Source organism: Pseudorca crassidens, chromosome 9 (genome assembly GCF_039906515.1).
Source record: "Pseudorca crassidens isolate mPseCra1 chromosome 9, mPseCra1.hap1, whole genome shotgun sequence".
NCBI classification, from domain to species: Eukaryota; Metazoa; Chordata; class Mammalia; order Artiodactyla; family Delphinidae; genus Pseudorca; species Pseudorca crassidens.
In genome coordinates this window covers 49,884,612-49,898,798 of record NC_090304.1, presented here as the reverse complement: position 1 = coordinate 49,898,798, position 14,187 = coordinate 49,884,612, and the positions used below count along the sequence as shown (strand labels likewise).

The 14,187-nt window shown below is 44.1% G+C and overlaps 1 protein-coding gene and 1 long non-coding RNA gene across 7 annotated transcripts in view; one reads left to right on the top strand and one right to left on the bottom strand.

Annotated features, from left to right (window-relative positions):
• The window catches only part of RNF121 (ring finger protein 121), an 82,556-nt gene extending 70,246 nt beyond the window's left edge, over positions 1-12,310 (bottom strand). The window contains exon 1 of one of the 6 annotated variants that reach the window (XM_067750179.1): positions 12,196-12,310. In XM_067750179.1, the coding sequence (XP_067606280.1) occupies positions 12,196-12,258 (63 nt within the window). In that variant the 5' untranslated portion in view covers positions 12,259-12,310. Of the gene's footprint in view, positions 1-7,893; positions 7,978-11,133; positions 11,222-11,273; positions 11,307-12,195 lie in introns of those variants that run through there. The other 5 variants (XM_067750183.1, XM_067750180.1, XM_067750184.1 and 2 more) reach the window with 5 other exon arrangements.
• A 78-nt stretch (positions 12,311-12,388) lies between these two features.
• LOC137230555 (uncharacterized) lies at positions 12,389-13,761 on the top strand. Its single transcript, XR_010946172.1, has 2 exons — positions 12,389-12,949; positions 13,523-13,761. It is a non-coding gene; the product is annotated as an uncharacterized lncRNA (long non-coding RNA).
• Positions 13,762-14,187: the final 426 nt, after the last annotated feature.

Sequence of the window (14,187 nt, the reverse complement as noted above, 5' to 3'; positions counted from 1 at the left end):
CGCCTCTCTCTTTGGCTGGTTAATTTCTAGTCATTTTCCACATCAGCTAAAGTGCTGCTTCTCTGGGGAGCCTCTCCTGATCCCTTTCCCACCATTTTCTGTGCTCCCAGAGAGCTCTGTGCTTCTCTGTATTACAGCAGTTATTACATCTGCTTATTTCACTAACTCTTCCACTGGACTATGAGCAGCCTGAGAGTAGGGCCTATGTCTGCGTTATCCTTCACAGCTAAGGCAGTGCCTTTGTAAATGCTCAGGGTATACTTGATGAATGGATAAATGAATGAAAAGGATTTTCCCACCATATACATAAGGCTGGCATAACAAATAACTTCATTATTACTTTAAGCCGACAACATTGCAACTCAGAGTGTCGTACTGACTTGTATCACGTAACAACTGTGTGGTAGAGCTAGTATAAAAAGCCAGATCTTCAGAGACCCAGACCAATGTCCGGACCTCTCCCCTGACTCTAAGCTCATATTTCCAACTGCCTAATTAACAACACCACTTAGATGTTTATGTAGCCATCTCAAACTTAACATGGCCAAAATTTTTCTGCATTTCCTCCCCACCGCCCAACAAAAATTTCTCCCAGTCCATCCTGTTTCAGTACACAATAACATCAGCCATGGTGTTGCCAACTACAAGTCAAAGCAAAACAAATTCATAAAACCTGAAAGTCAAGCTTGATTATTTCTTTCCCTTACGTCCCATATCCAATCCACCAGCAAGTCTTGTAGGCTCTACTTCAAAACATATTCTAATTTCATCCACTTTTCTCCATCTCTGCCACCCTACCCGCCCCGCCCCCAAACTCCAAAACTATCATTTCTCACCCAGACTACTGCAATAGTCTCTTAACTACCCTCCTCGAAAGCCTTCCTACAATCCGTTCTCCTCAAAGCAGCCAGAAAGATCTTTTTGAAAAATGCAAATCAGCTCACCTCACTCCTATTTTTAACACCATCCAAAATTTTCATTGTACTCTCAATAAAATTCAACAAATTTAGCAGTATCTACAAGGCCTTACAGATCTGACACTGCTATAAACTCCTTGACTTCATATGGTACTATTTTTCTCTTGCTCACTATAATTCAGTCCCATTGGCCTTCTTTTTTGGTCCCAAGACATGCCTAACTCGTTCCCACCGATTTATACTTGCTTCTCCCTCCACTTGACACACTTATGCTTCCAAATCTTCAAATTGCTAAGTCTTCTTCATTCAGGTCTTAGTTCAAATATCACCTCCTCAGAGGCATTCCATAAACCACCGTATTAAAAGTAGCACCTCTCCTCTAGTCGTTCTCTATCCTATCACCCTACTTTTCTCAGAGCACTTATCACCATTTGGAGTTATCCTGCTTATTACTTATTCATTACTTGCATTTCCCCCATTTAGAAAGTAAACTTCACAAGAGCAAGGACCTTGGTTGTCCTGTTCACTGCTGAATTACTGGACCTAGGAATATTCCTGACATCCTGAAGTCACAAGTATTTGAAGAGGGGAAGAATGAATAAACAATACAGATTACATACTTAATAAATGCTTGATGAATGTGTGAGTGAATGAATTAGGGAGTGGAATGGAAAGGGAAAAAAGACAGTGGAAGCACTGCTATTTAATATTTTTATAGCCACTCACTTTTCTCCACCCTCACTGCCTTTGCTCTTGCTCAGATCCCCACCATCTCTTTTTTTTTTTTTTTTTTTTTTTGCGGTACACGGGCCTCTCACTGTTGTGGTCTCTCCCGTTGCGGAGCACGGGCTCCGGACGCGCAGGCTCAGCGGCCATGGCTCACGGGCCCAGCCGCTCCGCGGCATGTGGGATCTTCCCGGACCAGGGCACGAACCCGTGTCCCCTGCGTCGGCAGGCAGACTCTCAACCACTGCGCCACCAGGGAAGCCCCCCACCATCTCTTAGACGACTGCAGTACTTCCCAACTGATTTCTTCTCCTTTCCCCAAGCTGAGCCCTCCAAAAATAACTTCCACACTTCCACCAGACTTGATCATTCTGAGACATAGATCTGAACATGTTATAAGCCCAAGCTTCTTCTTATGTTGTTAGAAAAGCCTCGCCAACCTTATCACTCACTGCTATCCCCCTACATTTAACCTATACTCCAGTAATGCAGGCATTCTTACAGTTCCCAGAATATTCCAGGCTGTTTAATGCCTCCAAGCCTTTGCGTATCTTTTCATTTTGCTGGACCACTCTTCCATACCTCACAGACTTTTGACTACCTACTGAACTCAAACTTACTCCTCAAGAACCATCTCAAGCATCTTCTCTGTTAAGTCTTTAATGATTCCCCCAAGCAGAGTTAATCACTCCCTCCTTTGTCACCACAGTACATAACACATACTTATAATACACTACCATCATTTGTTTCCATGTCCGTCTTTCGCTATGTGACTATTAGCCCCCTGAAAGCTGGAGCCATGTCTCCATGTTTGTGTCCCCAGCACCATATCTGGCATATTCAAGCACTCAATAATTGCTGACTGAAGGAATGAATGGATATATCTTAACTCCTCAACCTGGTGTTTAAAGTCAACCTCGGGACTTCCCTGGTGCTCCAGTGGTTAAGAATCCGTCTTGTAATGCAGGGGACGCCAGTTCCATCCCTGGTCAGGGAACTAAGATCCCACGTGCTGCAGGGTGCAGCATAACTCGAGAGGCCACGTGCCGCAACTACAGAGCCCACATGCTCTGGAGCCCACGCACCACAACTAGAGAGAATCCCGTGCATGCACCACAATTAACTGAAGAGCCCACGCACCGCCAACAAAAGATCCCACGCGCCACAACGAAAGATCTCACGTGCCACAACTAAGACCCAATGCAGCCAAATAAATAAATAAATAAATAAATAAATAAATATTTAAAATAAAATAAAGTCAACCTCATATTGGCTCCAACCCATGTTTCTAGATTTAGTACTTAGTCCTCTCTTACTTGCTGATTCCCCAAACGCATCCTTCTTTCTCACATTTACTTGGGGCCTTTATTCCTGATGCTCTCTATAGTGAAATTTAAATCATCGGGTGGCTCCTTCTCCACGAAGTCTTCCCTAACCCCTCCAATGAGATTTACTTCCCAAATAGCACTTTTTTTTTCAATTGATAAGGTATTTAGAACTTATTTTATAATTATAGCCTTTCCAACTGGACTACATGTACTATTTTTCTAACTGAACTGTATAAGCTCCTTGAAGGTATGAAACATGAATTAGCGTCTTTCCTCTCAACCTAAGTACCTAACACGGTAGCTTGCACAAAGCAAGCAGGTATCACTAAATGTTTTATTAGTGGAGAATAGTATGTTTAATAGTATGCTTAAAGATATCATGCTTCCACTCCTTCATATATGTGCTTTTAGCTTGGTGTAAACCAGCCTCCTAGCCATATGATAAACTTTATCCCTCCTTTAAGAATCAGCCCAATGACATATCATCTCTGAAGTCTCCCCTAACTCTCCCAAATACACTTTCACACTCCTCCCATGCACCTGTGATACCTGTATATAGCTCTACTCATCACACTACATCGTCATTATCACTTGATGGGTCCCTCTCCCCACTAGACCATAAACTCTTTTGGAGCACAGATAGTCTCTTTAACCATTTATGAATCCCCAAGACCAAATAAAGTATTTGGCAAAATTAAATGCTCAATAAATATATGGTGAATTTTGAAAACAGTAAATCCATGTTATAGAGGACACCAGCAATAGAGATCATGGAGTCACATCACCAGGTTCAAATCCCAAGTCTACTTACAAGCTATCCAACCTTGAATAAATTACTTGGCAGTGCCTCAGTTTTCACTGATCCGGAAGGTGAAGACAATAATAGTATTAAAATATAATTAAAAGAGTTAATGTATGTAAAATGCTTGGTATAACGCCTGGCATTATACCAGTATGCAATAAAAAAGTTAGCTATTATTTGTTATCATTAAAATAGAAGGATAAAAGTCTGCTTCTGCAAGGCGCTAAATGACAGGCTCAGGAAGAGGTTAGGTTCAATCCTATGGGCAATGGAAAATAAAATGCCACTGGAGACCTCCTTAATAACAGACACATTCAGTTATTGAGAATATCCTACTGGGAAGGGGGAAGGAGGGCAGAGGGAACACAAACCTTGGCAGGGCTATGCTCTCTGCTTCCAGCTTCCCCTTTCCCCATTGGTTCTCCCTAGTTGCTCAGGACCAAAAGCCCCATGGTCATAACTCAGCATCCTCCTGGGAAAGCTGCACTTTAGAGGGAACTAATGAGTTTATGTTTACCTACAGATTTTCCTCTGAGGAGCAGAGAGATAACAAATGACTTCAAGAAGGGAAAACACAAAAATAAAATAGAGAAGAGGAATGATGCTGGATGGCTTATCCTGGGTTGGCTTTCATGGAGTAAGCTTTCAGGAAAAATAGCTCCAGGTGGACTGAGACTAAACTCCTCAGAGGCATTCTCTGTCAGTGCATGTGCCTCCATGGGTCAAAGATGCAAAGAAGCAGGATCTGGAAAAGGAGGACTAAAAAGGTGACGCTATAGAAATAAGAATTCTAGCCCAGTATGAAGAATATTGCAACAGGGGAATTCGAAGAGGGAACAGGCTGACCACAGAATGATAAGCTCCCTATCATTAGAGGGATTTAAACACAGACGAGGTGCTCACTTGCTGGGAGTGTTCAACATGGGTGGATGGACTAGATTTAAGATTCAAGTTCAGGGCTTCCCTGGTGGCGCAGTGGTTAAGAATCCGCCTGCCAAGGCAGGGGACACGGGTTCGATCCCTGGTCTGGGAAGATCCCACATGCCATGGAGCAACTAAGCCCGTGCGCCACAAGTACTGAGCCTGCGCTCTAGAGCCCACAAGCCACAACTACTGAGCCTGAGTGCCGCAACTACTGAAGCCCGTGTGCCTAGAGCTCGTGCTCTGCAACAAGAGAAGCCACTGCAATGAGAAGCCCACACACGGCAACGAAGAGCAGCCCCCACTCGTCGCAACTAGAGAAAGCCCACATGCAGCAATGAAGACCCAACACAGCCAAAAAATAAATAAAATTAATTTATTTTTAAAAAAAGGATTCAAGTTCAATAAGCATCTGAATATCTACTCTGTGCTAGCCGCTGAGAGAGATTAGGTGCTGGGAACACAGAGATGAAAAATGGTATGGTTCTGTCCCCTCAAGGAGTTCACTGAGCGATGGGGGAGACAAACAAAACAACATGGTAAGTGTTGATAGATGTCTATACAGAGTGCTGTTGGGGCGGAAAGCAGGTCCTCAGATACTGTGCCTATGACTCACTGGTAAGGAGGAATATGGCACTAATTAAAAACGAAAATGCTTCATAAGCAGTTTATAAGCAAATAGTACTGTCAGGCACTACTGTGTTATTGCCAGAACAGAGTACATCAGTTAACCTTTGCAATTTAGTCAACACTTCCTTAAACCTGAGTAGAATCCATATCTACAAACATTCTCATTTATTCAACAAATGTCTGCTATGCGCCAAGAACTGAGGAATGTAGAGAGATGAAAACGATAGTCCCTGCACTCAAGAAGTTAGAACATTCCTCTTCATTTTTTCTTCCTCTCTCCTACCCTCCTTTATTGACCAGAGGACACCTTAAATTCCTTCTGGAAGTAGATGAGTTATTAAGTAATGGGTTAACCAAACAAATGACTGCAAAAAGTAAGAGTGAGGGACTCCTCTGGCGGTCCGGTAGTTAAGACTCCACACTTCCAATGCAGGGGACGTGGGTTCAATCCCTGGTCCGGGGAACTAAGATTCCATATGCTGTGTGGCACAGCTAAAAAAAGAGCTGGGGATGGGAGGTTTATAATGGGAAACCAAATGGGAAGGAAAGACTGTCTGCAAATAGGGTGTCTGCCAGAGTATGAGACTCTGACTGCACAAAAAGACAAAGGTTACAGAATTGGAGGTTACATGTAGGCCTTTTTGTGTATAACTTCCCTATCACCATTTTTTTCTTCTCTCATCCCAAGATTATTTGCACAGATTATTAATAATAATTATACCTTCATTTGGTTATTCCCTAGTATCCACCGAGTACCCAAAAGAAACTGTAGGAAACACAAGGCACAGTAAAATCCTGGGATCCAAGACTTTCAAAGCTGTGGGAAACCTCTAGAAGGTCATCTAGTCCAAACCTATCATTTCACATATGAAGATTTAAGGTATGGGGCTTCCCTGGTGGCGCAGTGGTTGAGAGTCTGCCTGCCGATGCAGGGGACACGGGTTCGTGCCCCGGTCTGGGAAGATCCCACATGCCGCGGAGCAGCTGGGCCCGTGAGCCATGGCCGCTGAGCCTGCGCATCCAGAGCCTGTGCTCCACAATGGGAGAGGCCACAACAGTGAGAGGCCCAAGAACCGCAAAAAAAAAAAAAATAAAAAAAGAATTAAGGTATGGAATCTTTCATGAGTTGGCATCTTCAAACATTTATTGAATCATACTCTATGTCAGGCACCAGGGATATAAGGATGGATAGGGCTTTCAAGGAGAACTCAGTCTCATGGGAGAGACTGACAAATAGCGTTACCCCAGTCAAATCACCTCTGTAAATGAAGTCCTACACTTATATAGTAGAAATGTCTAACATAAGACAGTATGGGAAGCATACAGTACTCACACTGCCCAGAGTGGTTAAAAGCACAGATGTAGGAGTCATCCTGGATTTGAACCCTACCTCTGTCACTTACCTAGCTGTGCGACAGTGGGCAAATTACTTAAACTCTCTATGCCTCAGTTTCCATATCTGAAGAATGGACATAACCATCATAATACCTACCTTGTAAGGTTGTGGTATGAAATTAGATAATGCATATAAAATACTTGGCACCAGGACCTGGCACAGAGTAAGTACTCTATATCATTTCACCTTTAGCACTCTCCTGCTGAACCCTGGCCTCAGAAACCTTCTCAACACAACCTTCTAAGCAGCTGTTATCATTTGGCTGTCTCTGCGATAAAACAAAATCTGCTATTTCTAGTCTAGAATCTAGGTCTATTGTTTACTACTCTAGTTTTTTTCCCCACTACATTATGCTACTACTCATTTTACACGTCTTTAAAAAAAAAATCCAAAGATATATGGTCAGATGTCCAAGATTAAACTTCAGTCACACATGCGTCAATTCCTCAATAAGATCTTGGCTTTAACCAAGAATTCCTAGAGAAAAAAAATCCCTGGAAACAAGGAACATTTATCAAATGTCTACAGGGAGAGACCCACAGGAGGAAAAACAAAACAGTCCAAGATTACTACTTTGAAGAAGCATGGGAATGGGAACTTCTACAGCCTCCCTGAGAAGATATAACAGACTGCTACTTCCTCCTTGATGTACCCACTACACATATTCCACTGACACAGCACCTGTGACACATTTTTGTACTTATTTATCACTCTCTCTCCACCCAGGCTAGTCTGTGAACTCCTTGAAGGCAGTTATCACACATTACCCATCTTGGTATGATCAAGCATAGCACAGTACCTGGCATACAGAAGGTGCTTCCAAAAAGTTTGATGAATTGATAAATGAACACAGAGAAAACTATGAAACACAAGGAAAGAAGATATCATTGTAAATCAGAATAGTTCTACAAAACAAGAGAGCCTTGGGCTAGAAGCTTAAAGTACAGGTGAGATTTGGAAAGACACGGGGGAAAGGAAAGGTACTCTAGGCAGACAGGACAGCACAAACAAAGACCTGGCGGTAATCAGAAACATGGTACACAGTATGTTAGAGCTTTAGTCATGACTTAGTCCAATAGTTCAAATCTCATAGGGATGCTGTAAACATTCAATAAAAAAGCACATACTACTAAGGAGAGGAGCTTATTACCACTACTCAAAAATAATAATCACCTTTATGCCAGGCACCATACTGAGTGAAGGGACTGCAACAATGAGCAAGATAGACTTGTACTCCGCTCTCATGTAGCTAAGAGTCTAGTGGGGAAGACAGACAGTTAAAATAATGCTTGGTAGAGCTGGGTTAGAGGAAGTACAGGGGGGCTGAAGGAACATAAAGTAGGGTCACCCAATCAGTTGGCAGTAAGAGAAAGCTCCCTGATTTTCAAAGTGTGGCTTGAGATACTCAAGGGGTTCTGAGTCCCTTCAAGGACCACAAGGCTTCAAAGTGAGATTTTTTTTTGAATAAAGGGTTTCATGACTAAAGGTTTAAAAACAACCAATCTAGTCCAATCTCCTCTTTTAACAAGAATAAAACAAGGCCCAGAAGAGGGAAATTACACACTAAAGGCAATAATAACTCAAGTTAGCTGTAGGGTGAGATACCTGCTTTGAACTTGAGCTGGAAACTACTCACTACTCTGCATAATATCACATCATTTTGGCAGATGAACAATTACTGGGAGTAGACACATCCGGAATTCACAGGCACTAGCCAGGCAGGCAGGCTGGCCCTGATTGGATGTAGAAGTGCTTTTTCACCTTAGGTCCCAAACCAGCTCTCTGTGCCAAGATGATGCCTCCAATTCTTCTCATGGTTAGCCAGGTCCCCCTTCAAGAAGGAACTCACTGGCTCCAGAATAGGTCTGCTTCTGGGCCTCCAAGCTGGTACCCATGCTTTATCCTCCCTAACATTCTCAAGCACCCTGTGGTTTAGCAAGTTGAAGAACTTAGCCAGTCATCAAAGCGTTTAATACCTAGCCCTAGCCTGAGCTGGCTAGACCCATCTCTCATCTCCCTAATTGCCACTGGGCTCATCACTCCCCGTGACCAGGGGTTCAGCAGAATCAAATTATAGGTAAATTAAACGACCTGTGTAGAAAAACCAATATTCCTTTAGTTAACCCCCACTTTGAATCTCTCAGGAATGAAATGCTGCTTCACATTTTGGAGATGGGACTTTTTTTTTTTTTCTTGCGGTACGCGGGCCTCTCACTGTTGTGGCCTCTCCCGTTGCAGAGCAGAGGCTCCAGACGCGCAGGCTCAGCGGCCATGGCTCACGGGCCCAGCCGCTCCACGGCATGTGGGATCCTCCCGGACCGGGCATGAACCCGTGTCCCCTGCGTCGGCAGGCGGACTCTCAACCACTGCGCCATCAGGGAAGCCCGGAGATGGGACTTTTGTATATTAAGAAAAAGGTAGTTTACTTTGGTAAGATGAGTCTGGCATGAGAAATGGAACCGAGGCGTTCAGTATAGTATGGCGGTGTAAAACTTAGTTCAGTATAGCACAGGCAGACCAGGGATGGAATCTGCACTTCCCCTCACAAACTGTGGAATCCTAGGAATGCTACTTAACCTCTCTTGCCTCAGTGTCATTTATAAAATGCGGTAAACACCAACTAATTCACAGGGCTGCTGTCAGTAATGAGATAATGTAGGCTTTAAACAGGGGCTGGTTTATGGTAAGGGCTCAATAAACAGCAGGCTTTTCTATTGGTAGCTCTTTTCCTCTCAAAAACAGAAGCAGTGAGCAAAGTCTTAATTACCTTAACTAAATACTATAGAAAGTAATAATGAAACGGACAAAAGGAACATAAATAAACTGATGGCTGCTATTCCAGACTAGTTATCATGCTAACGGCATCTGATATTGGAAAACACAGGCCCGATATCCTAGAGAACAAATCAGAGCATGCAATCTTTCCAAAGAAGTGGCAAGGAGTACCCTACTGCATCTTAGCTAGGCTATCCATTACTCTTTTATAATCTGAGCTCCACAATAGTCTCTCTACCAAGCAGAAGGTACTACAGGAGAGCAACTCTGATGCCATATGCTTCTTTATAAACCTAACCTTTAATTTTTCAACTCAAATCCATCTCCATCATAAAGATCTCACTGAATCCCCCAGCAGACTTGAGTGCTTGTCTCTTGTGCCCCACTGAATCTGTTACACACTTCCATTACAGCAATTATCTAGTATTGCAGTGGGCCATTTGCATGTCTCTTCTCTACACTATAAATTGGTAAAGATCCTGTCTTACTCATCTTTGGATTCCCAGTGCATAAAACACAGTAGACCCCCATAATTACAAATTAAAGGATGGATTTCACCTTCTCTTTCACTAGTTAAGGCTACTAAGAAACAGCTGGGGAGATAGAAGTATCGAAAGAAACTCACAAACTAAGGTCTGCCAGACCATACCCCTGCCCACCCCTCCTTTTTTTTGAGCTTGAAGGGATGTCTGTTCCTGCTTCTCAAAGTTACTTTTTTAAACACACAAGGAAAAGGATAGAACCATCCACACAGAATTTTCAGACAACAGATTATATTATTTCTCAGTAAATGAAACAAGGAACAGAAGTTTCTGGGATAAATGCTAGTGGTTACATATAAAGTTGACCTCTAGACATGACTCTCTGGAAGTATAATTATGATAATAGAAGCTCTTAAGTTCTTAAAACCATAAGGGAAAAAAAGCTAAGAAGCAAAAATCAAAAATGTTTAACATCAAAACTTTAAGTTCTTTTCTCCTTTGCCAAAACTTTTGCTCTTTATCTCAATGAACCCTGATATATGTAACTGAAATCTGCCCCCCCAAAGGAGAGCCCATGACTAACAAACCATGTATAATAACTTAAATACAGTACTTACTTTTTCAAGGCACTTTCAAATATATCTCATTGAACTACAACCAACCATAATCACAGAAACTGAAAGCTGAAAGGGGTCTTGGAAGTCATTTCCACGACTACCACACCTCACCAACCAAGTGGCATCCAAACATCCCTGGTCTTTAGTGACTGAAAGATATGGGTCTAAAATGCTTCTTTAAAAATCTCTCCCTGCTCTGACCACCTGCCAGTTTCTCAGTCTCCTCCCCTCCACCTTAATGTTCCCAAACAGGTAAACCAAAACCTCCAAGTCATCCCACCACCAAACAACAGTTTTTGCTTCTCAAGTCGACTTCTACTCTCTTTCTCTGGGCCTCATCCCCAATCCTCACCCCCAACACACAGCCAGGGCCTCTAAGATTCTGATCCCTCAGAGATCCCACTGGTTCCATCCCCAACAATCAATCCCCTTTCTCCTATTTCTCCCTGCCGTCCATATGCTGTCATGGGCAAAACCACAAGCACCCCTAGCCATGAATGTACCTCTGGCCTCAGAATCTTTTCCCTTTCCTTTCTCACCTCTCTCTGCTTCTCAGTGCTGTCCCTTCATCCCTTCAAACTCAATGTCTCCTTCCTCCTAGTGATTTCCTTCAAGGACCACTGGTAATTGAATACACCAGTTGTTAAATGCCTGTTATGTAGGTAAAGGGGACATATACCCTCAAGAGCTCACTCTCAAAGAACTTCTAAGTCTAGAAGGAGGGAAGAAGGGAGGCGGGTGGGAGGATAGGGGAGGGAGGGGGGAGAGAGAGAGAAAGAAAAAGAAAGAGGGAGAGAGAATCACTTATCTGTTAAGACTCATCTCCTCTGGGAAGCCTTCCCTAGCCCAAACTGAATTGGTCCCCTCTTCTCAGTCCCACCATTATACCTCCGATGCAATGACTAGTCTTCTTATGCGTCTCCCACCACCATACTGTGAGCTCTTCAATGGGAAGGTCCCTAGCACTTAGCCCAGGACTCGGCACAAAGGGGATACTTGTTGTTTGTTAAGTGAGTGAATGAGTGAATTCCGATATACAGTTGTCCATGCATCCATTCGTTCTATCATTCGATGACCAAAACTTCACTGAGCCCACATTATGTACAAAGTTCTAGAATGTAAAGAGCTCTTACGTAAACATAACCCGAAGCCCTAATACTAGTAGATAAGCACTCTTCCGCGGTCCGCGTCCCCAGCCCCACTGAAAACCTAGACAGAGTCTCTTCCCTCAGTAAAACCCGGCTTTCCCTTGCAGGAGCCCACGCCCCTCCAACTCAAGCTACCTGGCGGCCCTCTAATCCTCCCAGGACCCCCACCTAATAATCCCAAATCTTAACACCCCAACCCCTCTGGCTTCTCTTCCTGTCCTCCAACTCCACCCTTGAGGTTACTGCAAGTCTTCTGCCCCACGACCGCCTCCGAGTCCCTGAGTCCTGGAGTCCAGGGTACCTCAGATTTCCCCCTCCCCGCACCCGTCTCCTGTTGGCTCCTTCCCTCTCAGGATTCCATCTCTCCTAGGACCCCCACTTCCGATACCTCCCCTCCCCTCCCTTCAGTTTCAGGTTGGGTCTCTCCTCTCCTCGACTCTCAACTCTTCTTACCTCATCCAACTCCCGTTCCCCGGCAGCACCTGCTCCAACCTCCACCTCCACCACCGCCGCCATTTTCACAACTCTCCCCCTCCCCGCAGGCCCCGCGCGAGCCAGCTGCTTCCGCCGCTCAAGTGCTCCTAGCCAATCGGCGGTGCGGGCTCCGGCAGAGGGGGCGGGACACCAAGACAGGCGGAGACCTGAGGCGAACTAAGAGACCATCTAGCTGCTACCCACTTAAAGGTCAAGGAGGGACGGATCCCGTATACTTCTAACCTTCCGCGGAGGAGAGTTCTTGGAAAATGAGAAATCGGCCTTGTATTATTTTCAGTGCAAATATTTCACCAATTTCCCCCTTTGGAGAGCCAAAGAGAAGGGTCCCTAAACCGTCTACTTTCGCGACGCTCCCTCACTCTGGGCAACAGGAGTGAAGCGTGGAGACTAAGGACTACATTTCCTAGAATGCATGGAAGCTGACCCGGAAGTTTAAATTCCGCTCTCTCTAGAGGAGATTTGTAACGAGTGAAATATACATAAACCACCGAATGTATTTTCCTGGCAATAGCACATGCCTTCTTACCTAGGTGGGAGTCATTTCCGGAAACAGCGGCTTCTTGAGGCCCCAGAACGAATTCACGGACTTCGGGAGGCGGAAGAGTGGCGCTTTGGGTCAGAAGGCGGAGGTCAGAGAGCAGAATTGGCAGGATAATGGGTTTGTGGCCCAGGATCTGAGGCAGAGGTGGCTCTTCGAGGCCCATTATCCCGGGTGAGGGTCGTTGGGGTTGTCGATGGGGAGGGGAATGGACGAAAGGGAGGAAGGGTGACCATCAAGGAAGTGGACAGAACAGCGCATTCCGAGGAGCCGTGGAAGTAGCGGCTTAGGCTTCCGAAGCTGAGAGCTGAAGAGCCTTGCGGGACTTGCACGGCCCCCAACTGCTTCTTAGGCTCTCACGCCTCAGGATCCACTTCACACAGCTCCGTACTCTTTCCTATGCCCACACTTTGCGTCCCCAGCTCCTACCTTTACCCTCGTCCTGTACACCTTATTCACTATGCTGCACCCCGACTTATAGCTTCCTAACTCATTTCCAACCCCCTGCCTCCTAACCAGGACTGTCAACTTTTGAGCTTCAGGGAACATTCTCACAACTCCTTTCCCCAGTTCAACTCAGCTAATTCCATATTATCAAAGCATTCCTAATAATATTATCTATAAGGTAAGGTTAGTCACAGATATTTATTAGAGCTTACTAAGTGTCAGGCACTGTCCTTTGTATTTACATAAATTATTTTATTGAATCCTCTTTATTTTAATTTAAATTTTTTTTTATTTTCTTAGGTTGCTCTGGGTCTTAGTTGCAGCAGGCAGGCTCCTTGTTTGCAGCTCACGGGCTCCTTAGTTGTGGCATGCGAACTCTTAGTTGCAGCATGCGTGTGGGATCTAGTTCCCTGACCAGGGATGGAACCCGTGTCCCCTGCATTGGAAGGCAGATTCTTAACCACTGTGCCACCAGGGAAGTCCCCGAATCCTCTTTACAAAAATAAAATAAAATAAAAGTACTTCTGCATACTATCCAAGTTTATATGTGTTACAGATATCTTTCTTTCAGTCAGTCGTTTGTATTTTAACCTTGTGTTACCTTATTTTTCATATTTCCATCTTTGATCCATTTGAGTAAAATTTTAAAAATGTTATGAGGTAGGGATCTGCTTTTATTTTTCTTCACATTGTGAACCGGTTTTCTTTCTTTCTTTTTTTTTTTTACATCTTTATTGGTGTATAATTGCTTTACAATGTTGTATTAGTTTCTGCTGTATAACAAAGTGAATCAGCTATATGTATACATATATCCCCATATCCCCTCCCTCTTCAGCCTCCCTCCCACCCTCCCTATCCCATCCCTCTAGGTGTGAACCAGTTTTCTGAACACCATTTATTACTTCATCTTTTTCTGACAAAATCGTGCTCTATCTTACAGTCAACTTAACAGGTTGTAAATTCCC